This window comes from Triturus cristatus, chromosome 9 (genome assembly GCF_964204655.1).
Source record: "Triturus cristatus chromosome 9, aTriCri1.1, whole genome shotgun sequence".
Classification (NCBI taxonomy): Eukaryota; Metazoa; Chordata; class Amphibia; order Caudata; family Salamandridae; genus Triturus; species Triturus cristatus.
In genome coordinates, this window is record NC_140592.1 from 309,329,879 (window position 1) to 309,352,844 (window position 22,966).

General features: G+C 48.8%; 1 protein-coding gene across 2 annotated transcripts in view; it reads left to right on the top strand.

Moving 5' to 3' along the window:
• The first annotated feature begins 212 nt into the window (after positions 1-212).
• The window catches only part of LOC146797806 (F-box only protein 2-like), a 151,712-nt gene continuing 128,958 nt past the window's right edge, over positions 213-22,966 (top strand). The window contains exons 1-3 of one of the 2 annotated variants that reach the window (XM_085624991.1): positions 213-469; positions 564-706; positions 17,995-18,103. In XM_085624991.1, the coding sequence (XP_085481117.1) occupies positions 252-469; positions 564-706; positions 17,995-18,103 (470 nt within the window). In that variant the 5' untranslated portion in view covers positions 213-251. The remainder of the gene's footprint in view (positions 470-563; positions 707-17,994; positions 18,104-22,966) is intronic. The other variant, XM_085624990.1, reaches the window with a different exon arrangement.

Consider the following 22,966-nt stretch of genomic DNA (forward strand, 5'->3'; position numbering starts at 1 on the left):
TGCACACAAAAAAAGGAAGATTTCTCGGCTCCCCAGCCTTTTATTAGTGGTGAGTGCTCGCCCCTCAAGAGTGGCGGGCACTGGCAGCTTCCATTACCCGAAAGTTTCACTTCTGGGCCATATCTAATTGTTTACTGAGTGAAGGGCGAGCCTGTCACGTCACGAGGTGCGTGAAAGGCCCGCCTCCAGTGTCGTCGGGGCCCGCAGGACCGCCATATCATGGGCAGGTCCGATGCCGGTCCCGCTTTACTATGATTGCAACACATGTCGGTTCCCATGTCTTGTTTTATGCTGTTGCCCCTCCCTCATTCAATGTACATAAAAGCAAAAGAAAAGAAGCGCCCACAGCACCGACCAGACACAGCGGGACCAGAGCTCAGGCCAGACACAGCTGGATCAGAATTCCGGAGAGGTGTGACTCCGCTCAGCGTCTGACCGTCGGCGTCCCGGACATAAAGTTGAGTCTGCGGTCAGTGCTGCTTTCGTTATGTATTTACAGTAAGCCACGTTTCCATCTTTTCTCCTTTTATTCATAGTTCTTTTATTTCCCTTTCTCCTGGTAGGTTTATATTAAGCCACAGGAAACAGCAGGCGTTGATAGTGAAAACTAGTGGTACCTTTACTATTCGCAAGTGGGAAGGCTTAACCTGGAACAAGACCCGCGAGATGACTTCCCAAAACTTGTTGAAGAACCCCAACGGTGCCGGTGAGTACCAGGGCTTAGTACGTTTCTCTGCATCAAAAGAGTTCTTGACAATCATGAAATTCGGAGCCGACTGAAGGGAGAGCGGGATTGCACAGCTGTGCGCATTCTGCAGACTTGCGTGTGAACAGACCCACAGTGCGTGCCTTTATGGACGTCAATTCACCGAAATGCCAGGGGTAGAGTAAGTGACATCACACGCCCTCTGACCTCCACTTTCTCTCAAACTTACACATACACTCAAATACACATACTCTCTCACACAAACACAATCTCACCCGCAAGCATGCACACAACATACAGTTCAAACATCCTTTACTTATCTCAGCTGCCATGGAAGGGCAAATTCCATCTTATTGTACTCCATTTATATTACACTATCAGTGAATTATATATTTTATAAATTCGCTATTAGTGTAATAAAAAATCGACAGAAAATAAAGAGAGTGGAGCGTCAGCTGCCCCTGTGTTCCTGGCACTGATTTTGCCACCTCTGAGGCCAGGGGTCGCAAAAGCAGTGCCAGGGTTAGCAAATTGCATCTGCGACCCCTGGAGACCCCTAAATGACTTCCAGGCTTGCCTTACCCATGAGCAAGGCCACTGGAATTATGCGGTTTTGCGGCTGCTGCTTTGTTTACACAATTACGGTTTTGCAACCTAATCCAGAATCGGCTTCATAATCTGTAGATTTTAACCCCCAAAAATGTTTCTAGCTCAAATGAATCAAAAGTTACTAAAAGCGCTGCAAGGTGTGTTTGAGGGCAGTGAAGGGGCGGTCGCAAAGGTTAACTGATCATCTTTCAGTTCCTTATTTCTGTATTTCATTGTTAAACCGGTACGAATTAGGTGAAATCTGTGCCCAGCCAATATTACCATGTGTAAAAAATTTAAAATTATGAATACTGTAAAAAAAAAAGTGCTGCATCATTTGCCTTTTCTTGCCGCATAATTTGTCAACCCTGCCACGTTGTTTGGTGCTCCCTGGCCTCATAATTCCAGTGGCCCTACCTATGAGGTTACCTGTCCTTTTAATAGCATATATATAGAGCCTTTTTTACCCAGGATGATTCGTTGAAGCGCTTTACGTTGGGCAGCACGCTGCTCCGGCATACCAAGGTTAGTGATTAATTCATTGGTTATTGGAATAATCTTGTTTTTAAAATAATACCATTCTATGCATGTACGTACTTCAGTTTCGTGTGTGGTGGATTCAATTAATAGGAGTTAGACGTGCTCATTGTGGGGTTGGGGCAAAATGGTGTGGGGGCAGTGGGGTATGTGCAGGGCACGAGTCTTAAAGAACAGAAGTGGGGTGACTAGCCAAGTTAGGCAGTGTGCAAGTCAGATCATGTGCGTGACATCAGGGTGGCATCACAATCAGTAACCCATGGCCTCTTAGGAAGTGACATCACAATAAATGTTCTATTATGAGTACATTTGCGCACATTACGAGGTTTAACAAATTAGATTTTGCATTGGGTTGGGCCTACACGTATGCATTTATTTCTTAAAAACTGCTACAAAGAAGTTGGCAACAAGGAGAAACATGGCAGTAAATCTGTTCTGCTTAATTGGTTGCAAAGCCTACATTCTAAAATATCTTGTGGGGTTAAGGCACCTGCTGCGGAGATCTTTGTGTGCCCATTCAGGGAACAATAATAATTGTAAGAGGTTAACACATTTGGTGGAGAGATCTGGGTTTCCTCCAGCTCCAATGTTGAATCAAAGTGTAGCATAGAGGGTTAATGTATTTCCTGAAAAGCAAATCATCTATCATGTAGGTGACAGATTTTTATTTTGATTGGTAAGTGAGTTACTGCTTTTGACACAGAGATCCTTTTGTGACTTGCAGTTCATAATTTGTGATCCTTCTAATATAGCACCGTGAGCTGTGAAGGACTTGTGACTCCTAAACCTTGCAACCCTCACTGTCTTATGTAACACTTCATATAGATTGATTTATACACTTATGATTTACTGTCAATGTATAATGTGTACATGTGTTGTAAAGTGCTCTGACTACCTGCACTGGGATGAGTTGTGTTATGAAATAAATAAAATAGTTATGTTTAAATTGTTATTTGTGTAAATACTGGGACAGGCTAACACATTTGACATTCCTAAAGAGCCTTCGTGTCCAGTGGTGGCTGGCGGGGAATGGGAGTGGTGTGAGCAGTGGGGGGTTGAAAAAAACTAAAGAAAAGAAAAACCACCTACCTCTTTACGTCTGACGTGTTTAGGAAGCACATAGGTTCCCACAAGCCAATCATGATGCTGCTGTCACCATGACAGTAGTGTCATGATTGGTCTAAGCACCATGGTTCAGTGCTCCCATAGGAATTGGGAGCCTGTACATGCTCATCACACAGGCTGGGAATTATAGCGCGGTGGAGGACATGCTAAGTGCATATGACTGTTTTGCCGGCCCAAGAAGGCCAGCCAAAGTGCCATGTGCACTTAAGTGCATGAACCACCCCACCCCCTGTGACACCAGCCCCACCCCGCCCTAACACAGCCCCTTAACTACAAAAAATAAAATGACAATAACATTTTTATTATCAATGTATTTTTCCTTTTTCCACTGTTCCCAGAGCAGTGGGGTGATGCTCCTCCACCTTAGCGCCTTCCCAATATCTCCCAGCCAGGATACTCCAACAAAATGAGGCCTGCTGTCCCCTTAACTTCGGCCTTTGTTATGTGTCTGGCTGGAATTTAGTGCTGAACAAATCAAACATTCACTCCCACTCAAGAGATCTGTGTTAAATCCATCGTTTTTTTGCAGACCATGCCACCCCAGTATGGACCCAGCCACATGCAGATCAGTCTTGACCCATATCTCTTGCCTGGGGTGAATGCTTGATTTGTTCAGCCTTCCGTCTATCATTTGTTTGCACAGCATGGCTGGAATTTAGGGCTACATAGACGACAAACATTTTGTGAGTTCCTAATTGTGACTTACAATTAGGAACTCGCAAAATGCAATGAACAACAGTGTCTCAGACACTGGTTGCGATTCCCAGTGGGATTGCGATTTACCTGCCTCATCAACATTCATGAGGCAGGTCACAATTTGCGACCCATTGGGAAGGGCATGTAATCACAGGGATGGTGGCCTGCTGGGGTCAGCAGACCAGCATGCCTGTGATTGCTTTTAAAATAAAGCAATTTTTGAAATTGAAATACAGCACATTCTAAAATGGGAAAACGTGATGCATTTAGAAAATAAAAATGAAAAGCTACCTTTTCATTTTTTAAGACTGGGCAGTGGTTCGTGGGACTGCCTGCTCTTGAAAAATTTTGGTGCCCACATTCACAAAGGGAAAGAGGACTCTTGAGGACCGCTTCCCGTTTGCGAATGAGTTACCACCTCCTTCACAGAGACGGTAAAATATGAATGTTTTGCAACCGCATTCCGATTGCAAAACATTCATAAATGCCCCTGCGACGCACTATAAGATGGGGCACCCTTGAAATACCCCTTCCTATACACAGGCACACCCAGTTCAACTCCTCTCACACACACACACATATTCAAAGCTCTACCCATCATTGTACTGGAATAATTAAACAGTCACATCTCCTTCGACCGACCTGCTAGACACCTCAGCTTGGATGCAGTTTAATGTTTTTTTTTTAACCATATTTTATTTGCATTTAATTCTCAGTATCACAGACATTGTTTAATGTTGGATAAGTCCAAGACATACATAGCAAATGATCCGTTAACTTTCATGAATTCGTACAATCAGTCTCCCCCCCCCCCCCCCGGGTTGCATACAAACAATATATAAAAGGGCAATTTGTTAGTAGCAGTCTGTGTGTGTGAAACTTATCAGCCGTGCGTGGTGGTGACCTAGTTCGAGTGTGTTAAGTTTGGTTTCTTCTCAGCTCATTGCCTAGGGGCACGTCATCTGCTCTAGGGGAGCCCATCTCTTCAACGTCCTCCTGTCCAGAGGCTATTAGTTCATTCACCAAGGTTTCCCATGCTTTGACCTTGTCCATCTTACCAATCCTCCAGCTAGCTTCCCTAAATAGTAGCCTACTTTCTGCGCCCGCCCACTTTTTTTTAGTTCTTTTCTCCTGGTGGCGACCTGTGGGCCTCTCGGGGCCTTCCAGTTTCTAGCTATCTCCCTCTTGGCTAGGACGTAAGCGAGGTCCTGAAACTTTCCTGTTACTTTGTTCCTGGTTGTGTGCGCAAACCATCCTAAAAGGAAGTGCTCTGGTGTCTGTGGCAGCTCTTTTTCTATCACGTTGCCTACTATCTGCCTACGTCTCCCCAGGTCTGCAGTAGGGGGCATTCCCAGAACATGTGGAGTATGTGTGCATCCCTCTCCCCGCATCTCAGGCAGGCCGCTGATTCCGCTCCGAAGTACCTCCTAATGCTGGCCGGCGTGAGATATGCTCTGTGCAGTACATAATAGTTAATTAATTTGATATACGTTCTAGAATTTTTCCCAGTCCCTCTCTGGTATTTCTTTACCTATGTTTCAGGAAGTGACCCCCAGGGATGTCATATGTTGCCTGCAAGTCTTTGAAGGTAATAGTGCAGAGTCTCTCTAAAGGTCTCCCATTTCTCACAGTCCCGCTTCTACCGAGTCCTGCAGCCCTGCCCAGTGCTCCCCTTGTGGAAGATACCGCAACATTGTCAGTGGTAAGGCAGGAGAATAGGGAAACGCAGCACCCACTTTCATTCTTTATCTGGACCAACAGCGCAGTACCACCGTGGTAGCAATTGTGTCTGCTGGCGCAGTGCGGCAGACTCGTAAAATGATTTTTGCTAGGTTGGCAGTGTCTGGTGCGTCTGGGCAGCGTTGTGTCAGGATTGTGGTCTGCCGCTAGCCATTGGATCAGCCAATATAGTTGCGCAGCTAGATAGTAGCTCTCAAGGTCAGGCACTGCTAGCCCGCCCTCTGCTGTAGGGCCTCGCAGTGACGACAGTGCCACTCTCCGCCTGCCTGTGCCCCAAATAAAAGAAGTGACCATCGAGTCCAAGTCTCAAAACATCGCCCGCGGTATCCACACTGGTAGTGTCCTGAAATAATATAAAAGGCGTGGCAATGTTATCATCTTTAGGAACGCCACTCTACCAGCTACAGAAAGTGGGAGTGTGCCCCAAAAATCCAATGCTGCTTTCGCCGTCTCACTGCTTTGCCTACATTACCTTCCAAGAGGTCCGATGCATCATGGTAAATTTTTACACCCAGGTATTGCAGACAGCCAGGCTCCCACCGCATGTGAGAAGTTGGCCTGGCATATGCTGGTCACTAGTTCTAGTGGCCACCTTGCACCAGTCCAATTCGACTCTTGGTAGATAGGTTTAAAGACAACCTTTTGAAAGAAAGCTATCCTAGTGGTAGCTGTGGATAGCAGCCTTCAGGCTAAGTCTCTGAGGAATGTAAAGCAGCTTGTTTGACCTTATAATCTCTTGAATTACCAAATGAAAAGACACCACACAGGTATATATATCAAATATATATGTATTTATTACTAAATATACTCTACTAATCTCTTTATGAGATTAGAGCCAGGTAAACATTCAAAAGATAAACATTTCTCAATAAATTAAGCACAAAGATGGCTGTAGCCCTAGGGGCGTACCAGACCATATACTAAAAAAATGGTATCACAAACTCGACTTGCAATATGAAGAGGTCTAGGGCCTTGGGAATCGCTGGGGCTTCACTGCTGCAGTGTTTACAGGTAAGTAATCAGCCCACAGGAGGCGCGTGCAGTGTCTAAACACGCACGCGGGTTTCTCATTGGTTTCAAAGCAAAAATGTTGCGGTTTGTTATTTACAGTTCTAGGGCACTTTGGAGTGGACAACAAGCAAACAACTTACAGGGTAAGTACTTTGATAGCCAATGCACACTTGGGCACCGTAACGCCAGAGTTACCTCACCCAGGAAAGCCGGGTGCACAGGTGTCCTTTGGTGTCGGGTCGCGATGCTGTGTTCAATGGGAATCGAGGTGTTCTTGCTGCTTGTGTCGTCCAGAGAGGTGTCCGTTCGAATCCAACGATGGATTGGAGTTGCAGGGGACCTAGAAATTGAGGGGACAGAGTTCAGAGTCACTTGCCAGTGACCGGTGGCCAGCAGGATAGATGACCACAGCTGTCGAGTCGTTTCAGGTCGCTGATGTCGTTTTGTCTCTTCGCTCACGAGGTCCAGGAGGGATCGATGAAGACCAGCAGCTGGTCTCGGAGGGTCCCACAACGTCTGCAGCTGTTGGCGGTGTCGGCACTCGAATCGGAGTCAACAAACCTTGGCAACTGCAAGTCTTGTGTGGATGGAAGATTGTCGATGGATCAGACCAGCAAGGTCCGATGGACTTACCCAGCAAGGGTAAGTGAGGGCAGGCCCAGAGCAACCAGGCGAGCTCTTGAAGTTGAAGCAGAAGTCTTCTGGAGGGCTGCTAGCCAACGGGCAAGCAACTGCAAAGACGCCTTTGCAGGAAAAGTTTAACAACAGCCCACGGTCACTCGGGACGAGGTAGGCCGCTGAAATTCGGTACCAGACCTGCTAGGGACTTGGACATTAAGTGGTCCAAAGCACAAGTTTGTAGTTTGTCGTTCAGGGCTTGCACTTGAAATCAGTGCACGGTTCCCTGGTATCGCAGTTCCTCGTCACTCGTGGGGTCCAGATTCCACAGCTTCGCTGGGGACTCAAAATGGCCGACGAGAGGTCAGGAAATCTCCTGCAGGGGACGCAGGGACTTCGGGCTCCAGCGGGAGCGGTAAAGTTTGCAACCGTTGTTCAGTCCTTTAGGTGCCTGCCAAGCAGGGGAGCCACTCCTTGACTCCAAGGGAGATCCTTCAGTCTTCTAGAGGTAGTAGAAAGTCGAAGGGCCAGGATTCTTCTTCTTAGAGTGTCGTCCAGGTGTAATCTGAATTGCATTGGCAATACTAGGTATCTTATACTGATAAGATGGGAGGGACTAGCTCTATGGCCACTCCTCTAGGAGGGCCAGGGTAGTGGGTGGTTACACCCACTTCCCTTTGTCCAGTTTCGCACCAGGACAGGGGCAGGATGCCCCTGAACCGGTTTGAGCTGGCATATGCACAGAGGAGCCTACTGCTCCCCCAGTGCAGGACTTCAAAGGCACTCTAAGAGTGCACCCACCCAGCTCCAATACACTAAATCCTGTCTGGGAGGTTGTGACACCTCCCTGTGACAGGAAACCCTTTGTTGAGCTCCCTCCACTGCGAGTTTCGGTCAGCAGCAGGAGGGCAGCCCGGTGTCTATGCTGGTGGCATCCATTTTGTGATGCCAGGGCTTTAGAACATTTCTACCGTTTAGTACAGTGGGTACATGTCATCCCGTCTAGAAGGGTGGGATCATACTCCCACACCAGGGACTGGTGTGGGGGTATGATTCCAAGATGTTTGACACCAAACACAACATGTTTTGATGCAGTCATTCCAAAGTTAGCATTAACCGGGAGGTTATAATGCACTTAAGAGTATATGGTTTAACCGCATCCACAAACAGCAGCAGAGAATAGACTCTGCCAGCTGCAGAGGGGTCCTGCTCAGGCAGAATGTAATGTAATGTAATGTAATGTAATGTAAAATGTATTTCTATAGCGCTATTATCACTCGAAGGAGTATCATGGCGCTCACCCAACCCAGATGGACGGGGTTGGTGGGAGAAGACACACTTCACGCTAAACACTACATACTTAAACCATTGCCATACATGCAGCATCAGTCATTGAAAATAGCCAGGTTTTTAATGCCTTCCTGTATTGGGTTTCGTGAGACATAGAGCGTATAGCGAGGGGAAGTTTATTCCACGCTTTGGTTCCCAGCACAAAAAGGGATTTACCGCCTTTAGTTGTTAGCTTGAATCTGGGGGTTAAAAGCAAGTTCTGCCCTACAGACCTTAAGCAGCGTACCGGATGGTAACGTTTAAATCAGAAGCACCCCCTCACATAGTAAACCACGCACCCTGCCCTTGGGATTGATAGGGCCTACCATAGGGGTGACTTATAGGTTTATATGTGTGTGTGTATGGTGAGATATAGGAACCTATACCTCAGTGAGGAGTGCTAAAACTACCTCACACAGGCTGCAGTAGCAGGCCTGTGGTGTCAGATTGTGAATGCTTCCCAGGGGTGGCATAATACATGCTGCAGCCCCTGGTAGGCCTGTGAAGTACCAATGCCCTAGGTACCTAAGGTACCATTTACTAGGGGCTCACAAGATACCACAGTATCCAATCACTAGTGCATCTAGTATGCACACCAAGTTGTTTAGAGAGATCAGTGAGACTGGGGCCCTGATTAGCAGGGACCCAGCCAGACTATAGCCAGAAACCAGTGTATACATCAGAAAAAAAGTGGGGGCAACACAAGTGCAGATCCTACTCTCCTACACCGCAGTCTTACCAAGGTAAGCGGTGGAGGGGTATCCGGGGTTAGTGAAAACAGACTGGATTTTTGCCAGTTAACCCGGAGGCCAGACACAGTGCCGAATCGTGCTAGCATGGTGGGTGCCCCTGAAGTTCGCCCTAAGTGTCGTGCAAAAAGATCAGAAGATCATCCGCATATAATGCTATCAGAAGACGGCCCGTTGAGATCTCTAGCCCTCTGAAATCCTGGCCGCTCCTGGCTCTACCTGCCAACAGTTCCATGGCCAGAGCAAACAGGAGGGGAGAGAGGGGGCATCCCTGTCTCGTTCCCCTTACCACCCCCAGTCTAGGTGAGATGACTCTTCCAGTGCGCACCCGGTCTGTAGGGGCTGTGTACAGGAGTTGCACCCATTTCAGGAATCCCTCCCCCTGGCCCATCCCGACCAGGACTGCATACAAATATTGCCATTCCAGGCTGTCAAATGTCTTTTAAATGTCTACTGCAAGCACTGCTGCTTCCTGTTTGTATCCTTCAGAGTCTATTATCGTTAAAAGGCGTCTGATGTTTGTGGCAGTGTTCCACCCTGGGATAAAACCCGCCTGGTCGGGGGTGGACCAGATGAGACATACGTGGCAGTAAACGGGTCGCGGGGATCTTACTCAAGATCTTATAGTCCATGTTCAACATGGACAACGGTCTGTAGGCCGTGTAGTCGTGGCGTTCTTTCCCTGTTTAAGGTATGGGGATAATGAGGGCCTTGCTGGTGCTTTCTCGGGCCTTCTGGTACAGTGTGGCCAGGTGGGGTGTCAATTCTTCCACATACGTTGCAAAAAACTCGGCCGGTAGGCCATCTGTGCCCGGCGATTTATTACGCGCCATTCCCTTGATGGCCTCCTGAATCTCCCGTTGCGTGATATCCGCCCCTAACAGTTCCGCAATTTCAGGGGTCAGGAGTGCCAGTGGTAGATCAGTCAGGTAATCCCCCATGTCTGTCAACTCACATGTACATGTTTTGGTATATAGTGAGGTGTAGTAGTGTGCAAAAACCTTGTTGATCTTACCCTGGGCAAAGTGTCTGATCCCACACTCATCTTCTATTTCCACCGGAGAAGAACCCCGGCTCACCGGATTCGTCAGCCATGCAAGGAGCGATCCAGACTTGTCTCATTCATCATGCATCCGTTCTAAATATTTTTTGTAGTCAAAGCTCCTGAGCCTCTCCGTTTGCTTCGATACCTCCTCTTTGGCGTCCAGGAGCGCTGTTTGGAGCTCCGGATGTCCTGGCCTCGTGCGTTCCACTTCTCGGAGAGCTGAGTCTGCCCCCTCTATTTCCTTCATATTAACCCTCCTGACTCCTGTGGCATGCGTAATGCACTGGCACCTTACAACCACCTAAAAGACCCCATTCTGTGGTTAGGGATGCCGTCGTCCCAGTATTGAGTCGGAAATAATCTGCTATTTCACCCCTGATCTCCTCCCTAAAGACCTGATCCTCCAGTGTGTCTGGGCGAAGGCGCCACATAGGGATCGCCGCTGGCGGGTGCGCCCATGTCAGGGACATAATCAGCGGATTATGATCTGAAATGGTGCGTGCCAGATATTCTGCAGACGTGACCTGTTGCTGAGCATCCACTGAGCACAATAGGGCATCTAGTCGCACGAGCACTTTGTGGACCGCTGAAAAATAAGAGTAGTCTTTGGTTTGCGGCATCAGGGTTCACCATGTGTCCAACAGCCCCCAGCTCTGTCTCCAAGTACTGAACGTATGGGAAACACGCGCTACTTGGGAGGTTGGTAGCGGAGGGTGGGACCGGTCCAAAAGTACGTCTTCTACACTGTTAAAGTCCGCCCCCACTATCACAGTACCTGTAAGATATTGTGCTAATTTGTGGGTTAGCGTAGCAAAGAATGCAGGCTGATCTACATTAGGGACGTACACACTTATCATGGTAATGTCTCGGCCTTCCAGCCTTCCCTTGATGGCCACGTATCGTGTGAGAAAGTGCCATCTTTCTTGCATGGTATGCCCCCACTTTTTGCTGAATTGCTGAATGTACTTTGACTGAGTGTGCCCTGGACTCCTGCTAATCAGGTGCCCAGGGCCTATGTTCCTTCCCTAAAACACACAAACGCCAAATTGGCAAACCCTGGCCACATGTCAGCCCCTGGTAAAGGTACCCTAGGTACCCAGGGCCTTGTGACCAGGGAAGGCCTCTAAGGGCTGCAGCAATCATTGTGCCACCCTTAGAGGCCCTGTACCCTTACACACACACACTCCCTTTGCAGGCTGGGTGTCTGGGTGCAGGACAAAACAAAGAGTCGACATGGCACACATCTCTGTGTGCCATGCTCAACACCTACACTGCCAAGGCATATATCAGCCACCACTCAGGCTGGGTGCCTTATGCCAATGGTGTGGGCACAGGAGCAGGAGCCCTGTGCCCCTACAGTGCCCAGGTCCATTCCTGGGCACTGTAAGTGCAGTGCTGCCATTTAAGAGTACATGGTGCTGAGAGCTCGTCAAACACGAACTCCACAGCACCATAATGGCAACACTGAAGACTGGGAAGTTTGGTATCAAACTTCTCAGCACATTAAACCCACACTGATGCCAGTGTGGAATTTAATGTACCAAGCACCCCAGAGGGCATCTTAGAGATGCCCCCTTACAACTAACCTACAATCCACGTCTGCTCTGAAGCCGCCTAGGCTGCCACACAGCAGACATGTTGCTGGACCCCTGGGTGGGAGAGCCCCTGCTCTCCTGGGCCTGCAACAATGCACATCCTGGGCGAGGTGATAAATCTCCTCCCCCAGGATGAGCAAAGGGAAGCTTCAAAGGCATGCCACCTCTGTGAGCTTCCCCAGGCCACTGCAACCCCCCACTCTGGCGGGAAGCTTGGCCGGAAACCCCAAACAAGGACAGGGGATGTGCCAGCCTGCCCACCCCACCCCTCAGGTGGGGGAGGCGAGGTGAAGCACATCTCCGGGCTCTCGCCATCTTGAAGATGGGAGGCCCTACCCTATCAGGACTAGGCTACTGCCCCCCTCCCACAGGAGAGAGGCAGGATAGGGGGTGTACCCACCCCAGGACAGGGACCCATTGGTCCCTGGCCTTCACATACCTGTAACGCCCCTAAATCTAGTATTTAGGGGCACCCTGAACCTTCCCTCCCCAGATTCCAGATTCGAAACTACAAAGAGCAAGAAGAAAGCAGATCTGCCCTGCAGCTGCTGAAAAGAGGAAGACAGCAACTGCTTTGGCCCCAGCCCTACCGGCCTGTCGACCCTCGAACCTGCTCCTGCTCCAACCCGGCACCTCTTGTGGCCAGCAACCTCACCAACCCCGGAGGACCTGGCTACCCTTTGGCTCTAAGCCCCTGGGACTCCCATGAGTAGAGGCTCTACTCAAAAACCTATCTCTAACCCCTGGCAGCAGCCCGGAACCGCAAACCCAGCACACTCTGCACCAGCCAAGCCTGGCCAGTGCCGGAGTGAACTAAGACCCTGAGGACGACCCCACGGCGACTGTGACCCCAAGTCCGGCACCCAAGGACCTCCCTCGACACTCCTGAAGAATCCTGCAGCCTCAGAACAAGGTGCCCCCCCAACCGCGATCAACAGAGGGTAAGATTTCCCGACACCAAAAGGCACCCCTGCACGCAGCGCCCCACAGCCCCCTGTGCCGAATCCCGGGGTACCTACCTATCCTCCAACTACCCAACTTACCTCTCGAAGTGGTGGTGGCACCTGAAGAGTCCTCGTCCCCGAGCTTGCAGTCTTTTTCCAAACCGGAGATTTCCCATTGAAATCAATTGAGCGCCCGAAGGCTCAAAAGCACTCTGCACCCAGCCGCCCGAGTGGCCCTGGCAGTGAAAACTCTACACCTACCCACTTCCCCACTTGCCCTGAGTAAGTGACCAGGAGCTCAGCTCCCACAGCCGCGTGGATTGCAAAGTCAGCAGCCACCAACCAAGGCCCCCCTATCCCTCATAGGATAACATTGGGTCTAACTCTCTCTGCACCCGGCCGCCCTAGAGCCGCTGAGGGTGAACCAACTTTACCTACCTGACCCTGGGGGATCCCTGAGTCTATGCCCAGAACCTCAACTCTGCCAGTCGAGTACTTACCCTTAAACCGCAAACTCTATTTTCCTCATAGGGTAACATTGACTGGCTTTTTCCTGAAATTTCTTCTAAGTGTGGACTTTTCAAATCTTAAAATATTCACCAAAAATCAGGCGAGTAACGAAAACGAAATTACTCACCTGCCCTTAGGTGAGCTCCCATGCTGGATCTTGGTGCCCAGCACTGACTCTGAAAAATACTTACAACTGTACTTACCCTTAACTCGATTTTCTTCCATAGGAATCCATTGACTGTTTTTCTGTGAAATTTCTTCTAAGTGTCGATTTCTGCAATCTTTAAATATTCTTCAAAAATCGTATAATATCTGAAAACGTAATTACTTACCTGTTTTGGATAAAGGTCCAAGTACTGAGTCTAGGCACCCAGTACTGGATTACAAAAGTAACGAGAACCTACTGTACCTGTAACCTGAATTTTCTTCCATAGGGACTCATTGCATGTTTCCTTCGAAATATTTTCTGTCAACTTTTAAAATAGCTAAATATTGTTTAAAAGTCATTACAGTAATTAAGTCGACTTTCATCACTTGATTCTGAGTACTGACCCAGGACTGAATCTAGGATCCAGTCCTGGAATTCCAAAAGTAATCTAAAAAGTAATCTGTTGCAAATAATCTGAATTTACCATTGAGCTCAATGCATTGTTGTGTTTAAAATAGAGTTGCCTATTGCAACCACTTGTAACTGTTTACAAAAGTCAACTGCAATTGCAAAAGTATTTGTATGAAACATCTCGTTCTGAGAAAGTATATTTTAAATCCAAGTGTTGGTTCTAAAATAAAACAAGCATATATTTTTTATATACAAACCATTGGCCTAGAGTTCAGTTATTGAGTGTGTGAGACCATTTGCTGACTGAGTGTGTACAACACATGCTTTACACTGTCCTCTGATACTGCCTTACTGCTCGACCAAGCTACCTCTTTAGAGACTAAGGTTATATCTAACTTTAACCTCTGTCAAACCCTGGGGGACTGTGGACTCTGTACACCCTGTACCTATTAAGGAACAGTATATACAGAGCCACTTTCTCACATATCGGCCCTCCGGATCAACCACTGAATGGAGTAACTGGAACGGGACTCCCCCCCCCCCCCCCCCGGGCCCACACCACTGCCCCCGTGCATAAGCCGAGTAGGTAGTGTAGAAGAGCTGCCCTCTCCATCTCCTGTGTAATGCCTGCCCTTCCTTTTGTGTTAGGTGTGTTTCTTGTAAAAGAGTTATCTGGGCTCCCCGCCGTTTAATATATGAGAGGATTTTATGGCGTTTAGATATAGTGTGCGTGCCCCTAATGTTCTAGGTCATGTATTTGTAATGTCTGTTGTCAGCAATTATCAAATATGACCGTGATCCGAGCCCCTCCCAGGCTGATAAGCACCCACCACGCCCACCTCTCATTTGAGCCCACATGAGGTTTAACATTCTGCAACCCAGTGTTTCCCCCCCCGAACCCAACAATAAACTTGCCCTCGAACTCCCACTCCCCAGGATAAGCAGGAAAAAACAACCCCCCCATCCAAACCAGTGTAAAAAGTCTACAAGTGACTGCTTGTAGGGTAGTCAGTCAATCCCAGAGGGTGGCCAGCTGTTGAAGCTCTCCCAGTCCCTGCAGCCGCCATCGCTCTCCGCACCTTCGGTGGTCCACCCCACAGCGCTTCCCCCTTAGTTACCCTCATACCTGTATGCAATAATAGGGGTGTCCCTTTATGTTCATGTTCCGCATGGCCGGGCACGCTAGGTCTCAACGTAATATGATGCCATCCGCCGTGTGTGGTGTGACACTCGGAAGTGACTCACTCTGCGCCTCAGTCGCTGGATCCCCCCTTCAGAACCGGTGCCCCCTGCATGGTCGCTGTCTTCGGGAAGGTATTGACTCTGCACCCCTCCACTGATCTGGGCCACTACTTGCATCGCGTTCATTCGCTCAAGCTGTGCCTCTTCCTGCGACGGTGCGAGAGTCGGTTCTAATCCTCTGTGGCCTGGAACGTGGTCCGTGCCGTCCTTTTTTCGCCATGTTCTGCAGTGGTCGAGCTCCGGCATGGCGGTCCAGCCACCTGCGGGGTTTTGAAGAACTCCGTGCCACCCGCTGTTACCACTCGGAGCATAGCTGGGTATTGCGTCACATATTTGTAATCCAGCTGGCGCAGTCTCTGCTTCACGTCTCTGTAGGATCCCCTTCGCCGTTGCATCTCTTGCGAAAAGTCTGGGAAGATGCGCACCGTAGAGTTGTGCACTTGTTTCTCTCCCTTGAGGCATGCCTGGGTAAGGATGTGGTCCCTGTCTTTATAGTGCAGGAGTTTCGCGATCTCCACTCTTGGTGGAGCTCCTGGCAGGGGCGGCTTCGCAGGGACACGATGCGCCCGTTCCAGAGCAAAGAAGTTTGACAATCCCTCAGGCGCTATCTCTTCTTTGAGCTACTTCTCAAGGTAGGCCGTCATGTCGCAGCCTTCAATTTTCTCTGGCAGGCCCACGATCTGCAAGTTGCTTCTACGTGATCTGTTTTTGGCATCCTCCGCCCTGTCCTCCAGTGTCCGCACTTTCATTTCCAATTGAGCCATTCGATGCTGCATGGCAGTGAGTGCCGGTATACCCTCCGTAAGTACTCCTTCGTTCTGTCCGCCAGCTTCTTATGGTCTTCTCTGGAGCAGCCCCATGTCTAAGCTCAACGAGTCAATTTTACTTTCCAAGCGTTCACTAGATGTGGTGATAGCCTGTAGGATGTCCTGTAGTGTTGGGACTACAGGGTGTGCCCCTTGCTGCGTGGCCTGGCCGCTCTCTTCCATGGGTGCAGTCATGGTGGGGTCTTCTCTATCCTTTTTTTGAGGGGTTTCCCCATGGCGTCTTCGTGTCCTGCGGTGCTCCTGGTATTGCGCGCGCTCATGGGATGTCCCAAATCGCCGCCTGATATGCACCGTTCTCCTCCAGCAAGCGCTCGCTCGGGTGTCCCCATCTCTTACCTGTCCTCCAGGTCAGTGATAGTGCCAGTTGCTATGAGACACACCCAGAGTCCAAGGCCCTGTCGCTCCAAGTCTCTCTCGCGCTCGTCCGCCCCAGCTGCTGTCGCAGGCAGAGGCCGGGTCACATATTACTGCGCATTGGGCAAGGTCTCCTCCTCAGGAGTTTGTTGTCCCCAATCCCTCTCCCCAGAGTCCTACGGGAGGGAGGGTGATGCAGACCTCAACACCCAGGTCAGTTGCGCACTCTGGGCGGGGGGAGTTTCAGCTTCTCTTCTTGCTTTGTTCCCGCCTGGGCCCACTGTTGTGCCGCTCCACACGCTATCACATGCCGTCTCTCTCCCTCCGGGCGTACGCCGCTCCTCTGCCAGTCACGCACTCCACGGGGGCCGTCCCAGGGCCTGCACCCTCAGCGTACTTCTGTGCAGGGAGTCCTCAAGTCTGGCGCTCTATCTAGCAGCAGGAGCCCGGTCAGCTGGGCAGGTTAGGGCACACTATCGTTGCGCATAACTCACTTCGCCATCCCAGCGCTGGGCTTCAGTGCGGTCGGCGGAGTTGGCCAGTCAGGTGCGGCTTTTAACAGGAGAGTGTCCGGGCGCCCCCGCCTATTGCGCCGCTCCCCGGCAGTGGGAGGAAGGGAGGGCACTCCGCTGACAGCGTTCTCCTGCGTCAGAGGTGGGAAGCCGAAAGAAGGGAGCACCCCAGGCCCTCAGGAAGGTCGCGCCAGCAGGAATGTCCCGGCTACGTCTCTCGCCGCCCTACACTCAGGCCGCCATCTTACCGCAGGGCTTTGTTGCGGTCGGCGATCTCAACACTCCAAGCGTGGCTCTATCCAGGCGCCACCGGCACGCCGCGTTGTTCCGTGTAGAGCAGGGCTCGAGTCGGGGTACCACGCGGGTGGACGGCGTCCCCCACTTATTTTACCAGGTTTTAACGGGTGGATGCCGTCCCCCCTGCCCAAAAGCTGGACTTCACTCTTTGGCCTCTCTGGAGCGAGATCAGAGAGAACGTCTGTCTACCTGCATTCACTGCGGGGGGATTAAACGCAGCCTCCGCGAGGTAGGGTGCAGACCACCTTTCATCTAAAGGCATATGAATACCCATGAGATTCCTGTTGTGACGTCACTTCCGGTGACAGCGTCCCCCCCACTTCTCGTCACTTCCGGTGACTGCGTCCCCCCACTTCTTTTTTTAGGACTTGTGCCCTGGTGTAGAGGGAGGGAGAGAGAGCACCCCGTTGCTGGAGCTTTACTCCCCGGCGCAGGTAGTCGGTGCTTGTTCTGTCTTCCTCAGCTCCCGTTGGGTGCCGCCATCTTGGGAAGTCACTCGGCCACGCCGCTCCCAAGCATTCCCCACCGATTTTTGGCTGTGTGAGCTGCTTGTTTCGCTTCCGACACTCCAGCTGTGTCCTCAGTGGCATGGGTGAGCTGTGAGGTATCGTGCCCTATTCAAGGGTTCAGGATGGCCTTCGATGGCGGCTGGGTGACGGGGAGCTCGCGGTTTGAGCTGCTCACTCCATCGGCGCCAAGCCACGTCCCCAGCAATTTTATGATTAATGACAGATATTTTTTTGTTAAGAATTTGCTGTTCAGCTTTTCATAATTGATTTAGTTTTTTCTTGCTCTAAAACCATAATATATCATCACTTTTGCACCACTGTTATCTGAAGAAGAAATGTGAAGGGACCCCGAAATTCGATGTATTATAGTAGCATAGTTACCTTTTTATTGGATTACCAAAATAAAAAGTAATCACCACACAAAATATTTTAATAATTTTATTTAAGGTAGTCATTTTAGTTTCTATAATCTAGTATTTTCTTTCTCTTTACTTTTTGCAGAAGGATTTCGTTACTGGGATTATGAAAATCAGGGAGACGGATGGGAAATTGTTGCTTTGGAAGGCTGTTGTGATCCAGTGGCGTCTCATGCATTTGCTTCTTCATTTGGGTAATTGAACAAAAATCCTATATGCGAGCTATTTTTAGGCTTCACCTGACAAATGCCTTAAATATTACACCTAACTTTTGGCTAAGCCTGATGATGGTCAAGCATAACACTATAAAGGCCCTACAGTGTTTGAAAACGTAACCCTGTTTTCATGACTTTTGTTCCTATCTTTCATTTTAGGTTTACAACTGTTTTATTTATTTTCAAATGTTGCCAAACACGAACTCTCACTTACGGCCTCTAGCCGGTGAGGTGAAACATGGGTGGCGGGGTCAGAAAATGGGGGGGGTGGGGGGGGGGGGGGTAGGGATGACTAAAATGTGTTTTCAGGTTGAACAATCCTGCGGGGGGTGAATGAAAGAGGCTGAGCATGAGGGTGAAGTCCGGAGGGGGTTGTACTGGTTGACATTTTCCTGCTGCATTGAGCAAGTCAAGTTCCTGAGGTGGTCTCTCAGAGGATGTAGTCATCCGGGGTCAGTTCACACTAGGCTTGTCAGCACTGCTCTTGGTGCTGTGAGTCAAAGCACTCGTAAGTAGGCCGGGCAAGACAGCTCCCAGATGTCTTTTGTGCAAGGAACTGTATGCATGAACCCTTATCAAATTGGGGTAGCTTGTGCTCTATGGATGCTGTTAATTGTTCTGTGTCAAGTATCCCCCACAGTTTCTGTAGCCAGTCGACATGGGTCAGTGTGTCTGTGACCCACTTTGATAAATTGACTTGTTTGGCCACACTGAGCGATAATGAACTTGCTTTCCCTGTTGCAGAGCGCAATGAGTAAGTCAAAGCTTTAGGTAGCTCTAATAGTATGTACCTAGGGAATTTGGACATGTCTGTCTCATACATCTCATTAATGTCTTTCATCATGTTGTTCCATTACGATTTTAGTTTGGGGCAGTGCCATAGAAGTTGGAGGGTCTGCATTATGTAGAGGATCTTTGGAAGGAGGGTCATTTTGATCACAGCCATCCTACCCAACCAGGAGATGGAGCCACCCCTGCAAATTTGTATATCGGACCCAGCGGACGCTAGCAACTTAGTGTAGTTATGTACTGTTGTTTTCTGAATTGATAAGTGTATTTCGAGGCCCAAGCACTGAACATTTCGAGTGGCCCATGCGAAAGGAAAGAGGCACTCAAGCTGGGTCTTATCACTCTGGAGAATAGCAAGGTTCAGGGCCTGTGAATTCTCTATGTTGACTTTGAAGACAAACACTCTTTCAAAGGCTTCAAGTTCTTGCTGGAGTGACGGTAATGAGGTTTGTGGCTGGGTAAGGGCAATCATAACATCATACACATGAAGGTCAATTTTATGCACCTGACGGGCCATGATGATGCCTTTGACCTGGAGGTTCATGTGTATCCTTTCAGCTAAGGTTTCCATGTAGAGCACAACAAGAGTGGGGACAGGGGGTATCCCTGTCTCGTGCCTCTTGCTGTGTTGAATGGCCACAAGGTCAGCACGTTAACTCTCACCTTAGCCACGGGCTTGGTGTAACTGCACAATATCCAATTCCCGAATTTGGTACTGGCCATCCCTATCCAGCACCTGTTAGAGGAAGGGCCAGTGCACATGCTATCAAATGGTTTCTCCGAATCTATGAACAGCAAGATTGCAGATGTCCAGGGGTGGCTTACTGTATCTATAAAGTTCCGGAGTCGTTTGTATTATCACTAGAGCACTTTTAGGTATGAAGACTGCTTGGTCTGGATCTACCAACGTCCTGCATAGAGGGGCCAAGACAGGCCGCTAGACTGCAGGTAAAGATCTTGGCATCGACATTTAGCAAAAAGATGGGCCTATACCATGAAGTTAGAGTGGGATCTCTCCCGGGTTTGGGAATCACTGTGATAGTTTCGTCCCGCATTTTGTTGAAGGATGTGCCCACTTTGCTAAAGGAATTATAGAGGCGGTTAAGGATAGGTGCCAGTTGGGTGGCAAACAGCTTTTAGAAGCAAGAGGTGAATCTGTCTTGCCCTGGTGCCTGGCCTGGCTGAAGTCTTCGAAATAGCCGCAAGGAATTCATCCTCTTGTAGATCCATTTCCAGTTGGAGGGCGTCTTCCTCTGGGATATGCACAGTGGTTGCCTGGGACAGGTAACTTGTGGTGCCCATAAAGGTTAACATTTCTGTCAAGTTCAAGTCGGCATAGAAGCGTTCAAATTCCTGTGCTATTGCTATGCCATTGTGTGAGTTTTGCCCCTGTGGTTCCAGAATTTCAGCTATTCTCCGCCTGTGTGTTTGAGCCATCAACCTGTGAGAGAGTAGTTGCCCAGCTTTAATCCTCTCTGTGTATTACTTCTGTATGGTGCAGAGGAGAGCGTATTCCGCTTTGGCCATATACATCGCCCTGAACTGTCTTCTAGGCAGTGTTATTTGACTCCTCACTTTCTGGGTGCCCGATTATTTGTAGACCTCCTTAAAATCTTTCACCTGTATTTCCAGGGTGGTGCATTTGTCCTTCCTGTCCTTGTTCAATCTTGCGGAAATGGCTATGAAGGTGCCTCCAAGGACAGATTTTAGGGTGTCCCAGAGCAGGGACAAAAAGGTGCCTGGTGCTTCAGTAGTATAGAAGAAAGTGTGGGGGACCCCTTTGACTGCTTTTAGGTCGAAATGTGCACTAATAGTTTGGGGTTAAGATGCCAAGTCCAATAAGACATGAGTGAACTAAGGATACTCAGAGTGATCGAGAAAGGAGAGTAGCGGCCCTAATTTCTACAGTTACCGCGAAGCCGGAGGACGTCAAAAAATAGTCTATCCTGGCATAGATTTGATGGGATGCTGAGAAAAAGGTATAATCCTTCTTAGTTGGATTTGGCGCTCACTGCATACCCAAGAAGCCCACCTCCTGGAGCCATTGAAGGCCTGCAGTTATGTAGGTACCCGTTTGTCCTGCTCTGTGTGCTGATTTGCCTATAAGTGTATCAGGGACGGTGTTGAAGTCACCTCCTATTAGTATGTCAGTGTCAGGTTAGTCAGTGTATGCTCTAGGGCATTGAGGATGAATTCCTATTGGTGATCATTGGGGGCATAGATGATGGCTAGAGCAAAGCTATGCATGTATATCAAGAGTCTCAATGAAAGAAGTCTGTTTGGTAATTCTGCTGGTGGCTGAAGAACTTGGCCCTGGAATTGTGACTCCTGCCTTTTTCCTTGGTCCGGAAAATAAGTATTGCCGGTCGAGGCTTCCTGTCTCCTATGTGTGAGTCTCCTGTAGAAGTCAAATGTCACATTTGGAGTCTCTAAGCATAGAGTGTTGTGCTAGTCCTTTTGCCTGAGCTTTTGGATCGCAAACATTCAAGCTCAGGATTTTGACCAGGTGTCAGGGACAGAGGTGGTTTTGCTGTTGAATTGAAGGGGAAGCGAGCGATCAGCAAACCCAAACTGACAGCCAGGACAGTCCACCTCAGGGCAATGCAATCTGTCAAGCACCCAGGTGCTCCATAAATGCTAAGGAGAGTTATCAGAGAAGCAAGAGCACTCATCCGCTTCCACCATAACATCCAGAAGAACAGTGTGATCGGAGATAATGTAGTTGGCGAGCGATAATTTCAGCGAAAAAAGGAAAAGCGAGTTAACAAGTATATAAGGAAAAGGCAGAAAAAAAGACCAATGAGGAGATTTGCAAAGCATGTTAAAATTTCCAAATTCTCCACCACTGGATAACCAAATAATCGAACGCGACAAATCATTGAAAAATAATTCAAACCACTCTACCACGGAGCAGACCGGCATACAAGTTAAAGAGATCGCTAACGTCCTATGTCCCTTGGCAGGGAATTTTCTAACTGGCATAAGTCAAGTTAAACAGGTCCATCCAGTATCCATTCAAACGACAGACCAACCCTATGAACTACAGACCTAATCACGCTTTTTGGAGTTTACTGATCTATTTCCATCTGGAAATGACCCACTCAATCGGGAGCGAATTACGAACCTAATTCAAAAGATACATCCGTTCAAAACCTTCTCAAGCACAGAAATGAAGCTGGTAGTTTTTCCGTTAAAATCTGAAACCACAGTGGCTGTAGTGGAATTCTGGTCCCCGGTGATCCCAGGAATTATTCTACATCAAAGAGAAATTTTGTTTAAAAATGGATACGATGTCATAGCAACCACCAATAAGGGTCTTCATAACCGGAATCCCTTTAAAAAGATCATTAACACGAAAAATCATCTACCCGCCCAAGTTTATAAAGGTTTAACTGACTCAATAAGTACTCCCGATTAGGAATTGAGAAAAAAAAATCTGGAATAAATCCATACCTAAGGAGGAGATAACAGATGCAAAGCATTGGTCCTGGATTGCGGAGAACTTAAATGGTAATAAACAGGGAAGGGCGAACATACTCCCTCTTTAGCCAAGGTTTGAGCATTGTCTCCTGGAATATAGCGGGGAAAAGTCAGGAGAAATTCGCAATGATACTGGAAGACGACCCGGGGATCGTGGCACTCCAGGAAACTTGGTCAACCACAACCTTTTATTTAGACAAATACATTGTATATGACATCCCAGCAGAACCAGTTAGCCGGTGTCACGCCAAAGCCGGACTTGCAGTACTTCTTAGCGAAGACTTTCTCTGGGACCAGGAGATCATACCTATGAAGTCACTGAACAGTCAATCTATTAAGATCAAGTGCCAGAAGGAGCAAACGGGCATACCAAATGATTTACTTATCTTTAATCTATATATTCCTCCTGGTCCCAAATTCGATCCTCTTATGTGCGAAATACTCCAGGAAATGGAAGAGGTGGTAGAAAATCAAGGATTCCCGTCAATATTCCTTACAGGTGATTTTAACGGGAAAATCTCCAATGATCTACTGGAGAAATGGGAATATGGACAACAAGAGGAGGTCCCGTCA